Source organism: Leptinotarsa decemlineata, unplaced genomic scaffold (genome assembly GCF_025532065.1).
Source record: "Leptinotarsa decemlineata unplaced genomic scaffold, Ldec_3_MD MMD2_tig00026328_RagTag_RagTag, whole genome shotgun sequence".
Classification (NCBI taxonomy): Eukaryota; Metazoa; Arthropoda; class Insecta; order Coleoptera; family Chrysomelidae; genus Leptinotarsa; species Leptinotarsa decemlineata.
The window spans coordinates 5,943,766-5,967,437 of record NW_027412688.1 but is presented as its reverse complement, the minus strand read 5'-3'; the positions used below and the strand labels follow the sequence as shown (position 1 = coordinate 5,967,437).

The following is a 23,672-nucleotide window of genomic DNA, read 5'->3' as shown; positions in this document are numbered from 1 at the left end:
CATCCTTTGGATTTTCAGGGTCAAAGAAAGCTGAAAAAATATTGTACTTTAGACCAGATGTCCATTCTAATGGACAATAACACGTATACAGCTCTAATAATGTCTATTCTATAGCTGGACACTCGGAAATCATCAAAACCTATTTTATACACATTCATCTATCTCTATGGAACGTTTTTGGGAGAAAAAATTTAAAAAAGCGCCAAAAAATCGAATTTTACTTACCTTTGGCGGAGCGTGATGTTCCCGCCATGATAACTGTCGTATTATAATCATCATATATTTCACACAAACATTCATAGATGGTGCTGCTTGCTTAATTTAGACTAATAAAGGATACAGTGGCGTAGTCGAGCCTTCAGACAATTAAATAAATTATTGTCTGTCCTTATTATAAATAATGAAATGTATGTCCATTATAATGGACGCCGGGTCTGAAAGGGTTAATAATAATGCAGTCTTCAGATACATTTGTACCATAGCAACTTATTATAATTTTTAATGTTTGTTACCCCAGATTACTTGAAAAATTATTTCTAATATAATGACAACAAAGTAATTCCATTTGAACTGAAAAATACTAAATTAAAAATCGGAAATTTACATTTCATAATTTTACCTAGACTACTCGTATAATGATTTCGTTTGTAGTATACTATGAAAGATAAGGTGTTTACATATTGAGCAATAAATGATTCATCCAAGTCAAAACATTTCTCACTACATCTAAATTTTCATTTCGTTGGAGTTTTGCTCATCAATGATTTCACGGTTTCGTTATCATATTCTGATGTCATTTTCTAGTTCTTCTCTAAATTTTAAAACAATAAAAATAGCACTAATCCTCGTAGATAAGTATTCTTATCAGTCACTCTTTTTTAATTCAACTAATACTTACCTCCTTAATCCAAAAAGTGAGCGGTCAAGCAAAACGTAACTCTTGGGGAAAAATTGAAAAAAAATCTTGATTGTTCATCGTTAGTGTGATAATTGTTCTGTAGTTCAATCACAAAACACCCTGAATATCAACATCAATGCATTTCAAGGCAATCATGAATATTGACATTGAATAAGATACCTATTATTCTGTCCTGAAATCGGATATCCGCTCGACAAATAAAAAATAAATGTCAGGAACAATGTCATTAATGTAATGAGGATTAATTGTAATACGAAAGACAGTCGATATGTATAGCGAATGAGTTTTCCAAAACCGGTTATATTTCCCTTATTTGCTCCTCTTATAAAAAAATGAGGAAAGTAAGTAACTCAGTATTGAACCTACAACATTCCCACACCAGAACTAAAACTGTTTCGCGTCGCACGTTTCGCCAACCATGTTAGCATCATCAGTATAACTCAGTCTTTTTTTGTTATTCTTCCTAATATTGATTACTACCTGTTATGATACCTCTTATGTACCTGTTTTCATCCTGTTATTATTACATAAGAGAGTAAATAACGAGCTATTTAAAATGGGACCGCTGTTTATAGATCTCATTCTACACTTTTCAACTTCAGAAGTCATCTGTCATGTACTGATGTCGAGAATTTCGAATATCCCTCACTTATAATGCTAGGTTCCAATCCTATATATAAAGTCAAATTTTAACATCAATGCTTATTCAAAAAGAAGTGAAGATATGGTTGAATGAAGAAAAGGTGATTAGTAGTACTTGCTACCAATATTCTCAGTTTTTGTATGAGAAGACGGACTCCTATCTTCTCTCTGTCCATTTCTATACTCTCTTCTCTCTCTTTCTATACTCTCTCTCTTCTCTCTGTCTCTTTCTATACTCTCTCTCTTCTCTCTGTCTCTTTCTATACTTTCTCTCGTCTCTCTGTCTCTTTCTATTCTCTCTCTCTCTCTTCTCTCTGTCTCTTTCTATACTTTCTCTCGATTCTCTGTCTTCTCTTTTCTCTCTCGATTCTCTGCCTTCTCTTTTCTCTCTTTATTCTGTTTTCTCTTTCTTTACTCTCTCTCTCTTCTCTTTCTCTACTCGCCTTCATCTTCTTTTTCTCTCTACACTCTCTTCTCTGTCCGCTCTCCTCTCTTTCTCTTCTCTTTCTCATTTCCCTCCTCTGCCCGCTCTGTCCGAAGTATCTCTAGGTTTGGACTGTCATCCACTGTCAAAGTATATGATAAAAGGAACTCCGCCCTTTTCTCCTGTTTTTTTAGCTCATGGTCACAAATATGAAGTGTACAATATATGTGAGAAATACAGGCGAATATTGATAGTATTGTTATTATTAAAAACGACTGATTCAGTTATTGTGTCATCTGAAAAAATTAAATATTGCAAGCCAATTCAAATTGTTATTATTTATCGTAAATCGAATTGAAGGATATTTTTGTACTTTGTAAGAATTTTAATAATGTTGTAAGGATTTTCTGAATGTGGGGAGAGTTGAAACCCTTCAGATCTGAAGACGCTTTTCATCATCATCATCGGGATTTTTCATATAAGAATCGTCGGTGACGTATCTAATCGACGCACTAAATAACTCAAAGGTAAAAAACACAGAACGTAGGCAGTCGGGTGAAAAAATCGTTATAAAAATAGACATTTCAAAAATAAAATGCTCCTTCAAAGTTACAAGTGCAAATAAATTGTCATTGAGTAACGATGTCTCACGAGGTTGCCGAAAATAGTATAATTTGCTTACGATGATTATCCCAATATAGAATTAACTGACCCGAATTAATAAAGGTTGGTAACATTCGTATTGTATAGAAAGAAACAGTGTTCATGTTTTTTCAATAAATGGGGATATTGCATTTTTTTAAAGAGTATTGGAGATTTAGTTGTTGAAAGGTGATTTGATTTTTGTATATGCAGTTTTGATACTCCACGTTTTGTCTAGGGCTGCGGTAAATATTATCAAAGGTGGTTGAACCAGAACATTCACAAAGACAGAAATTCTAGGTACTCTGGAAACAATGGCAAATAAAAACTCTGAGCGTACTGATGGTATCTCAATAGTTACTGTGAAAAAAATTGTAGACCTTATAATCGAGCCACTATTGTTTTTGATGAATCAGTCATTTTTTGTAGGTTGTTTTCCAAATGTATTTAAAACGGCTCTCATATTTCCTCTATATAAAAAAGGCGACAAAACTGAGGTAGACAACTACAGACAGATATCTTTACTTTGTTCCCTCTCTAAACTGTTTGAGAAAGTTGTTAGTAACAGAATTCTGAATTACATGGATCAAAATAATCTTTTTAGTAATAACCAATATGGCTTCAGGAAGAACAAATCAATTGAACCAGCTTCATACCATTTATTAAATTTCATTTATACACAGGTTGACTCGAATAAACTAGTTGTAACACTTTTTTTCGATTTGTCAAAAGCATTTGATACCATTTCTTCCGAATTTCTCATAATTAAACTTGCAGGCCTAGGTTTCCCAAATAATCTATTGAACTGGGTGAAATCGTATATGGAAAACCGTAGTCTAATAGTTAGCTGCAATGGAATTTTATCAAGTCCCAAAGATGTAAAACTAGGAGTGCCTCAAGGTTCTGTCCTGGAACCATTGTTGTTCCTCAATTTCATAAATGACCTGTCTGAATTCTTTTCTGAGTGTCACATAACCATGTTTGCGGATGACACTGCAATTACTGTGGCCGACAAAAACGAAGTTGAGTTGTCAGACAAAATAAATAAAATAATAGATAAATTCAGTGCTTGGTGTCAACGCAACAAACTTATTCTGAATAAATCTAAATCTGTTTCAATGAAATCATTTATTAGGAAAAATTTCAGCAGTGACTCTTCCACAATAAATGGTATTCGATCTTCCAGCGAAGTCTTGTTTTTAGGAACGTCTTTGGACGAAAATTTGACCTGGAGCGGTCATATTCAGAAGGTCTGCAATAAACTCAATTCCGCATATTACTCAATCAAACAATTGAAAAACACTCTAGATAATTCTGGATTGATGAATGTCTACTTTTCTATGGCTTATTCTCACATCAGCTTTAATATCATTTCTTGGGGATGTGCAAGGGAATTTCCACGAGTTTTTGTTGCTCAGAAAAGATTGCTGAGACTAATTTTTAATATAGATTTTCAAGATAGTTGTAGACCAATTTTCTTAAGAGAGGGCCTATTGACGGCACCTTCTTTATTTATCTTGAAGTGTGTCACTTTTGCCCGTAACAATATAACTGAATTTGTCACAAACGCGGATATACATGGTAGAGACACCCGTCATGGGAAACTGTTAAGAACCCCCTCACACAAAACGGCTCACTTTAGATGCTCCACACTATTTAATACAACAAACTGTTATAATAACTTGCCGGCATCTATTAGGAAAATCGTGTCAGATAAACTTTTTAAAATTGAGGTGAAGAAACTTCTCTTACAGAAGTGTTACTACAGTCTTGAGGAATTCTTGCACGACACTTTTTCATGACATTTTGAGAGTATTTGCTAGAGCTTCTCCGATTTTTTATATAATACTTCTATGTTGTGAAAGTTTGTGGACGTGAACCATATTTATTGTTTTTGTATTGTTCAACTTCTGTAGTTTTATTTAGTTTTTTAATTAGGACTTAGCACATGTACTCAATGTACCAAAGTGTCAAATAAGTAAATAAATAAATAAATAATAATCGACCTATTGTTTCGCCACTTTCAGAACCGTTGAGCATAAATAAATTACAAACTTAAATTACAAGCTTAGGAGATAAATTTGAATTGCGAGCCATCCCGATTATTAGGTAAATTCAACATTTTTATCCGTTTTAATGTTGTGTGTTTTTGTAGCTCCATATCTCAATAAATATTTATTCTACTGTGTTGTGGTGTATATTGATTGATAGAGAATTTTACACTCAACACATTCACGCTGTTCATTTTATTCCAAATCATAATTTTTTGCCTGTTTTCAGCTTATAAACATGTAAAGTCTTTGAGCGATTTTCGTCAATTTTTCTCTACGAATTCAAATTGAACCAAGCGCTGCCGAAACAGCCCGAAAAATTAACCAGACATTTGACAGTGATATACTATAACAATTTTATGAAGTTTCAGAATCCATTGACTCGTCCGAAGAGAAATCCCCAGGCACACTTTATTTAATCTATTATTATTTGGTCAAAAACAGTGTCTACCATCCCGTCCAATCTCCACATTTTTTCTTAGCAGCATTACAGCATTAGCCCAATCTTCTTTCCGTATCCGTTCCATTAGTTCTAATAAACGTTCTCACGAGCTACATAACCCTTAATTTGAGCCCAGATTAATTATATCGGGTTTAACTCGCAATGGTAAGGAGGAAGTCTCAAAATGGTGACGCCTTCAGCACGTATTGTATCCACCACATGCTGGCGATATCTGTCACGATGCTGTTTAATGACACTCATAAGCTCGTCCTTAACCATGTCCTCAGAAAATGAAATTCCTTTTTGTCCTAACCAACTCTGCATGTCTGCTTTTCTGGTGGTCATAGTTGGCAGCTGTTCTACTAATCGGCTGTGATAAGAAGCGTTATTCATTACTATTATCGAAATTGGCTCGACTCGTGAAAGAAGGGATTCAAACCATCCTTCAAAGCGTTGGGCGTCCATGTCTTCGTGATAATCTCCCACTATCGTCTAAAAAGCCACTCTCGCTACGACAATTAGTCGTTGCCCTTTACCCGTTGGTCCGCGTAACCCTGTTGATAAACCGTCCACAAATGTTCGACGATAACTAGTTACAGTAGTATCTTGCCAGATCTTAGATACTGTTTGACCAGCATTCACCCACGTTTTGTCCAGATAATAAATCTTTTTGTGAGCAGAACACATGTCTCTAATAGAGTGAAGATATCTCCGTCGCCATGAGACCATATCTTCTCTTTCTATTAAGACAGATTTACGGGATCGTTTGGCATATATAAATTTTAAATCTTCTTTCATTATTTTCCTTAACTTCTCTTTGCTCATTTTTGGAATGAGTTCATTATTCATTACCTTTGTCCTAATGGATTCGAGGGTTGGCGCTTTATTCTTAAAAAAGAAAGAATGAATGGTATAGCATACAAAATTTTTCTGGTACTTCCAATTCAATTTTTTTCTACCACGACAATGTACTTTTGAAGCTTGCACAATCCCAGTCACCTTTTTTTCACGTACAATGCGTTCAATTGTCGACACGGATATTCCCGTTAAAAATGAACACTGGGCTACAGCTTCCAGCTTCCACTGTACGCAAGGTTTGTTCTGGTTATAACATCCGAAACTGTTTGGAAACTGCGCAAGACATGGTGCGTACAAGCAAAAAATCTCAAACAGTCCGAAATAGTCTCGGACACTTGTTCAAACCAGGGCGCTTTTGAGGAGACCACTGTGCCACCTATCGTATATATGAAGAGATGAAGACGAGAAAATACTATTATACATGTCCATTTTGTTATGTAGCGTATCCCTATATTCAGTTCAAATGTTGTCTACCCTCACTCATCAATTATTCAAATCAAATAAATAAAAAAAACATCCTAGCAAATAGCCCAAACAAATTTCCAGCAACGGGAACAGTTCAGCCTCGAGAGCAAGAACGATTCGGGACGGTTCAAAACAGTTTAGGATCATTTCGCAGTCGAAACCAGAACAGAGGATTCATTAGTCCGAAATTATCCTCAATAAACCAGAACGGTCTATATCAACTGCGCATGATCCTGACGTCCTAGAACCTGAATTTCGTAGAACCAGAACAAACCTGCAGTGTATTTTTTAAATTTTCGTACACTCTACAGACAATCTGTTTTTCTTCTAACGACATAAACTTCCGCTTTCTTTGTGCATTACTTGGACCTTCTACGGCATCCATCTTAATACTATAAAAATAATAAACTTCAATCATATTATTCAGTTATTTGTCAGTTCACTTACCTCAAAAACTATTTTAAAGTTGATGTATTTTGAAAAACACTTTATTATGAGATTTTCACTAGAACAGATTAACAAATCCGCAACACGTGTTTCGCTGCACAGTAGCTTTTTCAACCGTGTTCACTAACAAACTGAATTCTACATACATTGTGATTTATATATGCTCTTTGAAATATTACGATCTACCTAGAAACTAATAATATTCTAGGAACTAATTAATGACAGTTATACCTGACTTTAACGAACATTTATACCTAAGTTTAATGACTAGGTCAACTAATTATCTCACAATAAAGTGTGAATGTGATGAAAAATCTATGATAATGTATTTTGAAAAACAAGTATCGGCCAACTCTATCTTATATATTAAAGTTAAAAAATACAACAATCTATTTAATAAATTTAATAAAATATATTTAATATATACAAAACAAAGTCACCTTCACAAGAAACAGAACACACTACGCCTATGCAGATAAGGACGCTTGATAATGAAGAAACCGAATGACTAGTTATGGCATTTTAAGGACGCAAATATAACAGACCTGCGAAGTGTTGATCAGTTTACCGATGTTTCAAAGTATTTAACGAACTGGTTCACCTATTCGCTCGTACATCCTATCGATATGCAGAAGCTATCTTGTTACGGGGGGCAAATTTTATGGAATCATCTTACTTCTCAATTATTTACAACGGCGATGCATAGACCCCGATATGAATTTATGAATATGAAAATGACCCCGATAAGAATTTAGTTCTAATATTTAACATTGTTGCCGTTAGCTCTCAGTTCAATTTGAATATGAGTTACCTTCAATTGAAAATTGTTAAATTGCTATACTATTATACCATCTTTTCAAACACTTCGATAACGGCCTCCGCTGACTATCTAGAATTGCGTGCACACAATTTTTACGCTGACGGAATTAATCGACCTCTGTCGGCAAAAGTGATATAAATTGGGTAACTATCCATGGAGATATTACAATTTAAAGTAGACTCATAAAAACGGACAAAACTTTTGAAACAACCTAATATATAGCGGTACCTGTTGCAGTAGTTTATAGATAATTCCTCTATTACTGTTTCGGTTGCTTTGTACTGAATGAAAACATCCTGTGAACCAAACGATGAAGGGGTTATGAATTAGAACGATTACTTCGTAAACAGAGGTATGGAGTTTTAATACCGCTCCAAACTTCAATGATTTTTTTAAGTGTAAATATGAAGTGTAAAAAGACTATCATGATTTCATTACACTTTTTCCTAAGCACGTCGAATTTAGATAACTTCCCGCCGTGGCGTAGCGAAGGGGGGATGGTCCGGGGGTCCGACTCCCCGAAATTTTAAGACATATTGAAAAATAAATTAAGCATGGAGCATGTCTGCAAACATTAAATTATCATACTATTGTTAGTTTGTTTTTCCAGAAGTGGAATAGGAGATTGGTGCTGTAACTTAGACCATTATTTTGTTAAATTCATTCATGTAATGTTGAACGTTATAAATGTATTTTAACTAATGCTCTACACTGTTGCCTTACTTATCTATTTGAAAGATTTTGAAGCTCTGGACAAACTACAACACTATATTTATGTTTATTTGGATAAAACACAATCAAAAATATGTTTAAAATATGTTTTTTCCGTTAACCAGCTATCGCACCCCTACGAACGACAACCCTCAGAAGTCGAAACTTGTGCGAGCTAAGGACTTACGAGGTGTTACTTATTACCTTGTGTTTTTCTAACACGGGTTGGACGATAACAAGTGAAAATCGAGCGTTCAGCCTGGGGCTTGAACTATCGACTCACATATCGGCCGATTGACTGAGTAAGCAAAGCACCCACGTCGAACTGCCCGTCTACCGACTTTGCTTCATCATGAACGAAATAAAAATATTGAACAACTATTGATTTAAAAATTATTTCTTTGAAATATGAAGTTTTTTCCATTATGAAAAGTGTTAAAATAAGTTTAAAACCCTCTATTTAATACCCAGTTTTTTTAATCCTGGTTTTGGACCCCCGAACGAAATTTCTGGCTACGCCACTGACTGTCCGACTGATCAGTTAGTAAATAACATACCTAAAATTTAATTGGAATTATTATAACTTTGCTCTTTGATATTCTCTCATTAATTATCACAGTATTTTCATAACAAAACTCAAGCTTTTCTAACAGGGCAGATCCTCGAAAATCTTCAGACACAAATTATTTTTCGTAATCTATTAAACCAAATAAAAAGCCAGCCAGTAGCTTCATTCAGTAGTACATGTAGATATCATATTTTCCTCATCAAAGGGTTTTGCAAAACCTACCATTATTTGTGTCTATGTGATCCTGCCATAAAATTTAATCTCGATAGTGACGAAAGATTGATATAGTCAACTGTTCAACTAATTGTAAAGTTAACCGTAATAACAAATCATTGATAAATATATGAAATATTAGTTTTGTCTGAATGAAAATGAACATTAAGAATTGATACATTTTCACAGTGTTCCGTATTCATAATCAATAATTTTCCATCTACTTAAGTCATGACACTAAACCGCAACTAATATAACCTTGATGGTTAAAAGTGCCAAATAATCAAACATATCAGCTATTTATATACGAAACCGACAATAGCAATCGACTAATTTAAACAAATTGCCCGATTTTAAATATGAATCTGTTTATGATTCTTGTATCTTAACTCACATTCTTGCCGTACGTAACATTTGACAATAGCTTCGAATGAAGGAATTTGTGGAAGATACAATTGAAAGAAAAAAATACCTACTATCAAGTTTGATTTATTTCAAGTCCAAATTGAAAGAGATTCTTGACTTATTCACTCCACAACTAAAAGTCAAAACCAAAAACCAAAACTAAAATATTTGCGATCCAACACCAGACAGCTATGTTTCGGCCAATCCCCAGGTATCGTCAGTGATGCTAGGCTGCACCACAAATACTTCTCTATCATTAAAAAAAAATGTTGCAAACTGCTAAAGAAAAAAAAATAGAAAATAGCTACAAAAAAGTCTTCATGAAACTGGAGGAAAAACTCCTTTCGAAAGAACTACTTTCACATGAACAATGAATTACCTACATGAAAGTAACTTTTTACATTCGTTATAGCATTGAAACAAATATCTTTCACAGACTCCCTACAAAACGTAATATACGGAAGAATGTTGATGAATCATATCTACCATGTGTGCCCCAGCTGAATTATTTGTCCACATTGTATACAACAGATTATATCATTTTGTTGAAAAGTATATCAATCCTGAGCAAAACTGTTTTCTACGAAGCAGAAGTAGTAGTATAGGGTCCAATCTATTAACTTTCTTTCATAAAACATAGAAGATACTAGAGAAAACGTCTCAACTCGACACTATACAGATATCCGAAAAGCTTTTGATAAGGCAGATCATTATATTTTATCATAAAAGGTGAGGTTATGTATTCTTTTGTATTATTTTGTAATTATTGAGATCATCCTTGTAATTATGGTGAATAAATGAAGGACCAGCCTGAGAAAATAAAGTCAATTGAATCGACAGATCATGAATTCTTTGTCTTCGGAGGCTCCGGTTTCATCTTAGAAATGACGTTTGTATGTAGAAATGGAGACTCCTTCAAATTTGCGCTGTTAGTCATCTTATTCTGGCCGTATAGTTTAATTAGGGTATATAGCTATTTCGCCGCTTGACATTTTTCATTTGTCTATATCCTAAAGGATCAAGTTTATTACTTATCTCATCTGAAAATACTCTTCCATAATCGTGGTTGAATTATGATCTTTGGTCAAAAGTTGGGTGACAAGTTATTGAACTGGTGTGCTTATTCGAAACACTGATATGTTCTTTCAATCTACTGGAAAATGTCCTACGCCTTTGACCAACATTACAGATGTATATGTGACTTTTAATGAAACTCATTCTTTTTGTTTCAGGATGGTTTGGGACAAGGCACTTCGTAACGTTCATGCTATTCCTCGGCATGGCAAATGCTTACATCATGAGAACGAACATGTCTGTAGCTATAGTCGCTATGGTTAACCATACGGCAATAGAAAATGATAATCACGACCATGCAGTATCGGTCGACGATGAATGTAATGTTGAAAGTGTGAATCAGACGGTGAGTTTTGATTTTTTTTCTACAAAACTTGTTGAGCATAGATTATTTTCGGGTACGAGGCGTGATTCAAACATAAAAAGGCAATGATTCACCTAGTGAGAGACAGTGGAAGGCTTTTTTTTATTTGTAATGGATAAATATTACTGGAGTTTTTTCCCAACACCAAATCGTAATTTTTAACACCTCGACACGTGTTTCGATCACCAAGTGATCATCTTCAAAGAGGAAGATTAAAACTAGAAACTAATGCGAAGCTAACCCTATTTATGCTATATAGGTATCCCATACAGGTAAACCATCCAGGCGTACCACCCATACTGGTATACCAACCTAAATTCATTTTAAAATTTTGCCTTAGCTATTATTTTACAATATACGTTTATATAAAACAAATTTCAGATATATAAAAATTAATTTCCCTTGAACCGACAAAGTGTTACCTCAGGGCTAGCACTAGACAAGATTTAGCCAAAGTTTCGGTAGATAAAACATTATCCTGAGGTGGATTAAAGGACACCACAGGAGTAAAGGTAATCGCTTTGCCGACTCTTTAGCCACGGAAGCGGCTGGAGTAAGGATTTTAGGACCTAGTGGCACCTACGGCCTGATGACTTAGATAAGTGCGGAACTAGCCAAACGTTACACCCATGCTCAATCCCTAAAGAGATGGGATGAAATCAAAGGATGCAAACTTGCCAAGATCACCGTGGGCGATCCTGGGAAGCTGGCGCTGAAGAAATATCTGGTGATGACCAGGAAAAATCTACGCTTAACAGTAGGAGTTCTGACTAGCCACAGTCAACTAAGGAAACACCTCCATAATATGGGGCTAGTGGATACACCTTTATGCAGGCATGTCACCCTCCCTATTCTACAGATACAGAGGCCTCAGTTTTGACGATTACTTCTTCATCGGCCCTAAATTTCTTTTAAACGAGTATTCTTTTGAGGTTTGAGAACTGGAAAAGTCGCTGGGGACGAGATCTGAAGAATACGGTAGATACAGAAGCAATTCGAAGGCCAATTCATGCAAATTTTCCATCGTTTTTCTTGATTTGTGACACAATGTGTTATCTTGATGTTACAGCATTTTCTGTTTCATCAAATGGGGCCATTTTTTGCGATTTCGTCTTGCAAACGCTCCAATATAGCTATGTAACAGTCGCTGTTGACGGTTTTTTCTTTTCAAGATAGTCGATGAATATTATATTATGCGTATCCGAAAATAGCGGTACCAAAAACTTACCGGCCGACTGTTGCATCTTTGCATGCTTTGGAGTCGGTTCACCACGTACAGTCCACTCAGATGACGGTCGTTTGGTTCTGGTGTGAAATGATGGAGCCATGTTTCATCCATTGTCATATATTGACGCATGAATTCGAGTTTTTTTATGATGGAATATCTTCAAGAATTGCTCAGACTCATCAATTCGTTGTTTTTTGCTCGCGCGGCACCCACTTTGAACAGACCTTTCCCATACCCAAATATTAATGCACGATATGTCCAACACGTTTCTTTAATATCTTTAAAGCCTCAGCTATCTTGATCAACTTTATTTTTAGGTCATAGTTTTTATCCATTTTCTTCAAACTAACAAAAGTTGCTTCACTCAAAATGTTCTATCCCACAAACTAGTAGTCCAACAGCTGTGAAGATTTAATACTAGTTGCACCATCTGTGTGTTAGAATACGAACTTTTCAGTCCAGCTAATATATGTTTCTTCAGATTTTATTTGAAATACAAAGGCTTAGTTTGATTTTTTTTTAGATTCATCATGAAGAACTGAATGGCGAATTTGTTTGGAAGACCGATGTACAAGGATATATTCTAAGTTCATTCTTCTACGGATACGTAGCTACTCAAATACCATTCGGTATTCTAGCCAAACGGTACGGAAACATCTACTTCTTGGGAATCGGAATGTTGATCAACTCAGTATTCGGTTTGCTAGTACCAGTTGCCGCCAATATGGGAATTTGGTGGCTTATTACTGTTAGGTTTATACAAGGTCTCGGAGAGGTAAGTGGACAATTCTGACGAGTACAGAGTGAGAAAAAATATTCTTGTCCGGTTGGATTAGTTGCTAAAGAATGGGGACAAAGATATGGGACAAAAATATTTTAGACTTCTCACTTTGGTACCGGTACCGATTTTCAATTGTACCTTTCTGGTCAGGGTCCTATAGTCCCATGCACACACTCACTTCTGGCAAAATGGATCCCCCCTAATGAGAGAAGTCGAATGGGAGCTTTCGTTTATGCAGGTACTATATTTCTGCAAATCCCGAGATACTAGTCAACCAGTATAGTATAATTTGATTTTGTTGTATGGGTATGTAGACATTGCAGTGGTACAATCGATGATTTTCCCATGGAAGATTATCAATAGCATTTTTCAAACCTATTGTTCAAAAATACTTTTTAAATATATATACCTTATTTACAACATACACAATTTTAAGACAACGATAAAAATAAAATAAATACAACAATAAAAATTAATTGGCGCTCCGGGGCGACTTCATTGATTCCAGTGGCGCATTTGCTTTTTCAGCTGCAGGAAAACCCGGAAAAACCTGCAGCACCACATCATCTGAAGATCTTGATCCAACAATGTCCTCTCTCTCATAAAACAAAATGTAGGGTGTCTCCAGAGGCTCCAATAAATTCAATGCATCGCCAGAACACTTCGTGACACGACTATCGTCAAACTTAAACCAGTCCGTTTCTTCTTTGACCAAGGCGTAATAATGACCACATTCAACGCCAGAACCACAGTGAACAATGACTGCATGAATATTATAACAGTGGTCTGCTAGGTTGAAATGTTCATCTATTTCGAACCTTCCAAAGAGTTTCTTGCTTCCGTTAGAGGTTGAGTCTTGTTTGAAAATCATCAGTGTTATTATTAGATTGACTGGTGCCTCAGCTATACTTGTTTCCTTATAACAGTCAGTTAGTTTGGCGCATGTTTGAGAATACAGTCGATCATCACCTGTTAAAAATTCCATTTTCAGATGATTTAACAATAAGCTTTGCACGGACTGGTAATTAGTCGTATTAGGAAAAGCTAGATGAAGTTCCAGAAATTCACATAAGTTTTCAGTACTTCTTGAACATTTACCACAAAGTAAACAAGTGAGGATTTTTCCAACAAAAGATTTACAAACACAAGACGAGATGGGTTGTACGGAATCATTCAGTCCAGAGCGGCTGGGAGTATTGATTTTGCTATTGTTTTGCTTACGAAGAGTATTCAACAAGAACCCCAAGAATTCGGAACAATCCTCTTGTTGTCCTAACAAGTATTTAGTGGACTTCAAAGACTCCAGGAAATCGGTTGGAGGGAAAGATGATACCTTCTTACGAAACTGCAGCTGCATGAATTTTTAAATTCACAGGATAGAATACAAAATTGCTAGTATACAGTGAAATGCATTTAGTGAACTGGTTTGTATTGAAAATCTTTATTTAGCACCTTGATTTCTATCGTTATATTCAACATTTTATTGAAAGGTTTTCACAAATCTGTGAAAATCTTCTCATGAAGTTATTATTGAATACATTTATCAGGTTGCTATGCAGTGAAGGTATTGTCAAATGAGCTTAATCAAGCAATATGGAAGAATTTATTCCGATGCCTGATGATGGTACTATTCAAACAGCTAACAGGAATAACTGAATGTTAAACATAGGTTATGTTTCTTGTTTTGGTGTTTTTTATGTTTTGAATCATTCAATTGTGAATTTGTGAGAGTAAAATGATTTCAGGTGTTAATTTCACTCAAGGCAAGCACAAGAAACCACAATATATGACAACAGATAACAGGGCTTTATTTTTGTTTTTCCATCTGGCTTAGTTTCAATATGTCTGGTAGATGTCGTATCTGGTTTCCAAAAATACATTCTCACCTCTTGAGTGAGATAAGTGTGTGAGATAAGTTTATGGAGCCGAAACAAGGAACTATTCTATACCCATGCACCTAAAAAAAAAGGAAGGTCGATTTTTCATTCAGCATGGTGAAGCTCATAGTAAGGTTTGAGTTCTGTATCTATTTCATAGATGGCGATCATTTTCCAGTATTTTTTTCGCTGTTTTGGTAGTTTTGGTTTTTACTGTTTTGCTTTTGTCAAACTTTACCAACAACCAACAAACATGTTTTAACTCTGATTGTTTACCAACCTATAGAAAACAGAAAAATTATTGATTAATATTGAAAGGAAATAGATATATTGTTCAGTAAGAAATCAATAGCTATTCTAATTCAGGAGTCCATGATGTTTCAAAATCTTGGAGATCTTTGAGTAAGTCTGTGAGAATCTATTTGATTTAATAACTCAGGGGAATACAAGTGCATACTATAACAATATTTTACTGTTTTCTTGGTGTAATTTTCGTCTGCGATAAACTTTAATTTTCATTAATCACAGTTGATATTTGAAGTTGTATGACTTCATCATATATGTTGTCTTCATCATATTTTATTATTGTCTTAGTCATTTCATATATTTTTACAGTTGCTGAGAAACAAAAACGTTGTGGTTGAAAAATGCTAAATAATGTTTTTGTTTACTCTAACCTTAAAATGATTGGGAATTGTCATTGAGTTTCCTAAAAGTGTCGATAAATCTACCACTGCAATGTAAAATTTTCCTCCTGTTGATGGAATATTGGGAAAGTAAATATCCATCCAATATAACGTCAATATGGATGAAATGAAATACATTTATCATTTATATCTGAAATCTACATTTTCTGTTGATAACAATGTATTTATGAGCTTGTTTTATCAAATCTCAGTCTTTTTTTATAGTTTCATGTAGTACGATTACTGGAAATAAATTTATTACGATATTATTCAGTTATTTTGCTACCATATTTCCAAAAATTAAAATATTTGTTATTAACAGAAGTTTTTTCAACAACCTTTCTTTGTTCACTTGTTTCAATGTGTATCGTATAAAGATATAAATCCAATTTGTTTAGTTGAGAAGTACAACACACAAATCATATGAATATACAAATACATCAATTATTTCATACTAAAATTAAAAAATAAAAAATTGCAACCTGACATTGGTTTTGAGAAGTTTATAGCTACAAATTTCATCATTTTTGAGTTGATTCTCCCATGTACATTCAGTACGTCGTGCTCTATTCTCAGTTGACACCACACATTGACTTGAGTTTTTCTATAGGTTCGTAAGAAAATTTGTTCATAACTTCTACTGTCTGTAAAAACATGAGGATCGGGAAGAAATATTTAAGATTGTGATAAATAGCCATTATCAAAATGAAAATAAATGAACGAATTTGAAATTGCCCTCTATATACTCATATATTTTGACGTGATAATTTTATAAAGTCTTTGTTATTTTTAATTGAAATCAAAGCAAGTCTGGAGACTGTACCTAGTAGATATACACGTATAAGAAAATAAATATTTCGAAATAAATCTCCAAAAATTTATCTCTCCAACGTCCCAACAGTTGGTTCTGGTAAATGCATACCGGAAAACAACTACTTGCCTTGCTAATACCAAGATGGACATTGAATTATATCCGATAAATATGTATGCAAGATACCTCACAAAGGAAAATCTTATAAATGCTGTCCATTCATTCAGCAGCAGGACCACGCTCAAATGAATCAAGTAGATCACCTACAAATCGGTTTCGAGATATTATCTCTCATCAGTGTAGGACAGATCCGACCTAAACAGCAAAGTGCCTGGGACGCGATTAATTTCAACAAGGCTTGACTGCATGTACAAAACCTTTGTCTAAGAGAAATATTAATGACTGGTAACAGCTCCATCTCATGAATAAAACCCCAAGCTGGGAAAAAACATCCACCAGTGTTACCAATGTGTGAGGGATCTCTCACATTGTGAGGATTGTATACTCAATTGATCTGCTTAAATTATTATTCGTTCTGTAAGTTGTGTCCAAGGGATTCTTTTTAAAAAAAAGAGCGATGTTATTGGTTGAATCACCAAAGATGTCAATATTGTATGATGTTTCAGATCCTTAAAGGTTATGAGCACAAAGAAATTGAAAAAACTGAATCTAAATATAAAATTAGAAAGTAGCTCTAATTTTTTAAAGATTGTTTAATGTATGCTTAGTTCAGTGAGTCATTTGTTATTTTTATTTAACAAACAATTTTGATTCAAAGTCTCAACTAATTCAGATTGGAATTCAGAGTATCCTAGCAAAGAATATGTATATTTTCTTTTTCTAGGAGCACAATTCGGAACTGTGATATCAATGCCTTTGAGTGGTCTCCTCTCAGAATGTAGGTTTGGTTGGCCGTCTATATTTTACGTTTTTGGCACAGTAGGCACAATATGGTGTATATTCTTCCTCATTTTCATCCACGAAGATCCGCAAAGTGATACAAAAATCAACACAGAAGAACGTCTGTACATTCAGAAACAATTGGGAAGTAAAATTGGTTTGCCGGTAGGTATTTATTGCTAGATTACAGATGCATGTCTCTGAATTTATTTTTTGAGAAAAAAGTATGTGTCAGATAGATAGTAATTTATTTTCTCCTTTTTGCAACTTTTACTATGATAAGGTGAATAATACTGAAATTTGTTTCCAACACAAAACCGTTATTTTAACACCTCTACACGTGTTTCGATCTTCAAGGGGAAGATCAAACATTGCCTCTTTCTTTCTGTTGAAATCATCCCTGTTTATCTGAATTTCTATTGCCTCTCTATATATTCTTGGACAGTTATTTTGAGTGTTATCCAGTGTTCATGGAATCCGATATGACACAAGTATTGCTAAAGACTTACTAGGGGTCTTAGCTGACCTTAGACTTTCTCTAATAGTTGTACTGGCCTATAAATGTGTACCAATCAGGTCTCTAACATTTTTAACAATAAAAGACAATAAAAATGCATAGAAATTTTGTTTCTTTACATATGTTTTTTCTAAAATTGTTGATGGATATTTCATAATCTGTTATTTTCTCAATCTTTTCAATTGAATTTGCCATATATGATATGATATATTTATTTTTGTATAGATTCCGGCAGTTCCTTGGATGTCTATCGCAAAATCCATGCCTTTCTATGCCATCCTCCTGGCCCATATGGGTCACAATTATGGTTATGAAACTCTCATGACGGAACTTCCTACCTACATGAAGCAAATTCATCATTTCAGTATTAAAGACGTAAGTTTAAAAAATCATATGTTTCGTTTTCGAAATAGATTTTGACAAGGTTTTGTATGTAATATTTTCCACTGACAACATTGGAAAATATGTATCTTATTCAAAACCAAATCTACATACTATATGTACATCCAACAATCAACATTTGTAATATATTTATTTCACTTCAAGTTGGTCGCACAGATTCAATAGACAATTTTTACCCCAATAACAACTGGAAAAATTCTGATATTAATTCTGATTTTAATGTATAGCTGAAATAAATATGCAAATAATTCGAATAAAAAACATTTAAAAAATCGTTTTTAGTCTCCAAACATCTCAAAAGTCGATGATATACTTATTAGAATACAGAATTCTGGAAATATTTAGTTTCATAATGAATAACCAGAGAAATCAACACACTTGCTTTTTAGTGTTCTTCAAGTTTTCTGTTACTCGTCAGTCAGTAATCTTTTTTTTCATATTATTTAATAAATAGAGGTGCATCATTTTTGTCAGGTACACATACGTCTTCCATCTGCATGCAGTCTTGTAATTTACAAGAAATATTAATTTGAGTCGTCAACGAAACGAGCAGATACATACTGTTAAAGACAGCCAGGTTACCTTGAAGAACTGGTGAAACTGGTGGATAGGAACAGATTTACTCTATACTTGTTTCCAGGGCACTCAGGAATCACATAAAACAAAAAAGTTGATTAGTGTGTTGATGATACACACTAATCACCAACTCCATATACTCCATATATAGACCCTGTACAGAGGTACCAACATTTTTGGTATGGGTCAATAAGAAACGTAAAAAGTACTTTTAACAATAATCAAATCGTTCTGCTTGTTAGAGTACTTGGTGGAATGAAGCCTTCACTACTCAAGAATGTCAAGATTATACCTGCTGCTTTGGCTCAACAAGTTGTAGCCCGTTCCGCAAAAGGCCTACATAAAAACCACAGAGATCACTTCACTCCTGCGGCAAGATAAGGATAAGTCGATGCATAGAGTCTCCTTTAATGACTTTGAAGACCTTGGCTTATCAAAGCATCTGTCTTTTGATTTCCTCAGGTTGTGTGGACTGAAGTCAGAAACAGGGAGTTCATCTGCACCAGGTTCATCATATTCTGCACGGATGAGCAGATATTGAGTCTGTTGTGCCGAATTTAGCTGAACTATTCATTCCTCATTGACTGATACAAGCTATGAAGTCGGATGTAGTCCTTCTTGACCATCAGAGTGAGACGATGTTCATTATTGAATTTTCAGCTCCGGGTAAGGATATATATGGTTCAAAAAGGGAATAAAAAACAAATTAAATAACTAGATCTTCTATTTGATCTTCGCAGACACTATCTATACCACTCTGCTAAACTGTTTGTTGTGACTGTACTTGATGGAATGATGACCTCACTAGTCTCGAATATCATGGCATGCTGACTTGCTGCTGTGAAACAAAAATTCTGGCCAGACAAATAGAAGATTGTCATTCTTGGCTCATTGCATCTGCTTAGGGCACACACCTCGCGGTGTGGCAAATGGTCACTAATTTATTCTTGATTACTAAAATAAACAAGATTTAAGATTGGTAATTTGTCAATTATAGTTGTCATTTTACATAGTTCCCTGAAGATAGAGTCGTTTTTACTGTAATTTCTGATTTAGTTTTTCACTTATAAGCTAGCTCCAGTTTTCAGTAACTAGATTTTTTTTAAATTACAGAAATCTGTGCAGTCTACATAAATGTATTTAGAGATGAATACAGTCAGAATTTATCTTGCAGTTTTCCTACATTGAGGGATTTAACTAAATTCTTCAATAATAGCAAGTCTCGTAATGAAATATATCCAAGAGAAATTTGGATAGATTTCCTTGCATCAGTGACAATCAATTTCAATTATATAATTGTTTTGATCGGGCCTACATAAGTTGTACATACTTTTCGTGAAACTCATCCAAATGCCTTTTTCAGAACGGAATTTTATCTTCTCTTCCATATTTGGCGATGTGGTTGTTTTCCATCTTCATCAGTCATGTTGCTGACTTCATGTTAACAAAGCCCTTCTTCACTCACACTCTTGTGAGAAAGATCATAAATGGAATTGGTGAGTATTGCATGTAGGACTTGATATCCAAATTCAAAATCGCAACAGGTATGGTTTATTAACACGATTTGTTCTCTCAGGTCAGTATGGTCCAGCTGTAGCTCTGTTAGCAGTAGCTTACACCGGATGTGACAAATGGTTGACTGTAGCAGTCCTCACTGTTGGCGTTGGTTTGAACGGTGGTATCTATTCTGGATTCAAAGTAAACCATTTGGACATATCTCCGCAGTATGCTGGTATCCTTATGTCATTCACGAATTGTATGGCAAATCTGGCTGGGTTACTCGCCCCCATTTACGCCGGACATGTTGTCGTGGGAACAGTAAGTAACGCCAAATTAAATTTTCGATCTGATACATTAATTCTAATTTTGGTATTTTGATGGACCAAAGTTCGGCATGTAATTTCACTGATGATCAAAGAAATTTGCTTTACAGGGTATATTTGCAGTAGTATTCAAACAATCCATATTGCATAAGTAATCTTTACAAAAATGTTTTCTATTTGGTAACAAACTTTTTAAAATCTTTGAAAAATATTCTTTGTTTATTTAGTATTGCATTCAGCAAAATGGAAGGCTATATTGAATTGAATAACGTGAAATTGCTGCCGTTATACATTTTTTGTAAGTATTCATTGCTGAGATTATGCTCATTCAAAAAACACTTTATTGTGAGATTTTGTTTAAACAGTCACAACTGTATTAGTAATATCTTGACAAATAAAAGAAAATTGTAAATATTCTTTGTAAAGTGATAAAATAGTTTAAATTCATCTAGAGCAATTCAGAGACACTTCATCTAGAGCAGGGGTCGGCAGGTAGTTTTAGGTGGGGTCAGGATACTTTCGAAAAAATTTAATGAGGTGCAGAAAAAAAACAACTGATAAAAATCAGGTGCTACCTATGTATTATTTCAGTTTCAAATCAAATTCTGAATTATAAAACAAGGTCTAAAATTAATGTGAGAAACTACTCCTACAATCTTGAGCCAGTTTTTAATAGTTTGGTTCTCGAGAGGAACGGCAAATTAGAAGTGTGTCTTCGTGGGCGTCCGTTAATCTCGAACGATTTTTGTTTTTCAAAAAATTCATCTTTGAGAAAGATGTTTCACATACGTATGTCGAGTCAACCAGAGTGTTTCTTGCAATATACAAATATTTTGGACAAATCACCTATTATATTGCACAGTTACATAAAAAAGCTGTAAATGTAACAATAAAATTAATTGCAGAGTATAAAATGCATTTTAAAAATTCTTAACGTATAAAGAAACAGGAATAAAAAGTGGAAAAGATGCACTAGGTATCTCCAAGTGAATCCTTAAGAGTAACATTAAACTCACTCATTTTAGTGAGAAGTTTTTTCACTGTATTTCTGAAAAGTCTGAGTGGCAGATGTTTAATTTTTTCAGGAAGTAAATTGAAGCAAGTGATGCCAATTGATTTGCTTTTATCCAATCTTCTTAAGAGGGGCACAATATTATTTCCATTGCGTATTTTGTAGGAGTGAATATCCGAGTGTGTTGTGAGTGTGTGATAATTTTCTTTGACATGCAGAACATTGTCAAAGATAATTTGTGAGAATAGAGTCATGATTCCTGTATTCTCAAACAAAGGCTTACAGTGGTCATTATATTCAGCTTGTAGCTTGTATTACCCCAGCACAGCAACCCGTGACTCATTGCTGAGTGGAACAAGGCGTAGTATGTCATTAGAGCTGCTTTCTGACCAGCCGTAGTAGCTATTCGCCTAATGGCATAAACAGATTTTGCTAGTTGCAAAGATTACTGAAGTGGGTGGTCCAGGCAAGAGACGAGTCAAGATGAACTCCCAAAAACTTTATACTTTCTGATATAGAAATGGCATCAGTGCTATAGTTTGAAAATACACAAATTTCTGTTTCTGTTTCATTCATATACAATTCATCTCTGAACCATCTCTGCAATGTCTTGGAATCTTGTAGCAAATTCGTTTCTAAAATCGGCCAAAAATTTTACAAACACTGCAATGTTTTCTCCAGAGTTTTTTATATTCAAGAATCGTCAGAAAATGAGTAAATTCTTAAAACTCTTCAATACAGTTCACTTTATGGTTTTCACTATAAAGCGTTAAGCGTTTATTAACGCTTGAGAAAGCTATTGTATAGCGAAACACGTGTGGCGGTTTTTGTAAAACTTTTTATAGTGAAAATCCTACAATAAACTGTATTGATTAGTTTTAATATGGATTTTCATCAAGTATCGGCCAGTTCTATTCAGTGAGTAAATTCTTGTCTTGCAATATATTTTTCAAAGATATTAAGCTTGCGACGAAAAGCAGACACGCTTTGTCACATATCAATTTACATTATAATTTTATATTTTCTTTTAACTCTTCAGTTTTAAAATATCATTTCAATTAATAAACATATAGTACACCTTACCTACGTATCAATTTATACTTGGTATATAACACATTACAATATTTGGCGGTCCGACGTTCAATCTTTCGCCTGTTCCTGACCGTTGATCTAGAGTTACAGAAAAAGTTGTTTTGATGGGAGATTGCATTTGAGGTCAAAAAATCTAAAGGAATTACACCTATTAGACCATATGTAAATCTAAAATACTATTTGTTCTATGACGGTATTTACTGATAAAATTTAAATATTGTAAAATTTTCTACATTTAAAACTCCAAAATGCATATAAACGAAGGTGGAAATGAAAAATTTAATGGATTTTTCAAGAAGCATTACGACTATACCCACACAAATATAAATGACAACACTGTTTTTTTTTAATGAATTTTTATAAATTTTTCAGCCAAGCATCGCTAAATGGAGGATCGTTTTCATAACTGCATCCTGCGTTTATGCAGGCTGCTGTTCATTTTACGTAATATTCGGATCAGGCGAGAGACAATCTTGGGACCAACCAGCTGAAGATCCAGCAGAAAAAAAGGAAAACGATGAGCCCCAAATGATCACCACACGAGCCTGATTTCGAGGATAATAATGGTTGTGATGTATTATTTCTAGCTTTAGTTGAAAGTATTGCTAACTTAAGTTTTCAAAACCTCTCAGCTCCAAGAATACAAACCGAATGTTAATTAGGTTTGCAGTATTAGAAACCTGCGTTCAAAAGTATTTCCTTGTGATTAAAGTATTTGTATCTCAATTTTTCTGATAGGAGCTCTGGCCTTGGAGTTGTGTTGTATAAGATTAGTGAACTTTTTATAACTATGTACATAGTACTGTTTAGTTGATTTCTCAGAGTGCCTTACAGGTTAACGGTAAAAAGAGAAACTCAAAAATTGTTATCCCTTATTTATTTTGTGAAGATTTTATCAAGTGAATAAATTTATATGAAAAGA

General features: G+C 34.3%; 1 protein-coding gene across 2 annotated transcripts in view; it reads left to right on the top strand.

Moving 5' to 3' along the window:
- Window positions 1-23,672, top strand: part of Picot (putative inorganic phosphate cotransporter protein picot) — a 92,872-nt gene extending 69,200 nt beyond the window's left edge. For both annotated transcript variants that reach the window (XM_023163481.2, XM_023163474.2), the window contains exons 2-9: window positions 10,840-11,027; window positions 12,797-13,048; window positions 13,205-13,292; window positions 17,273-17,493; window positions 18,071-18,220; window positions 20,187-20,319; window positions 20,400-20,641; window positions 23,123-23,672. In XM_023163481.2, coding sequence (XP_023019249.1) covers window positions 10,840-11,027; window positions 12,797-13,048; window positions 13,205-13,292; window positions 17,273-17,493; window positions 18,071-18,220; window positions 20,187-20,319; window positions 20,400-20,641; window positions 23,123-23,299 — 1,451 coding nt within the window. In that variant the 3' untranslated portion in view covers window positions 23,300-23,672. The remainder of the gene's footprint in view (window positions 1-10,839; window positions 11,028-12,796; window positions 13,049-13,204; window positions 13,293-17,272; window positions 17,494-18,070; window positions 18,221-20,186; window positions 20,320-20,399; window positions 20,642-23,122) is intronic.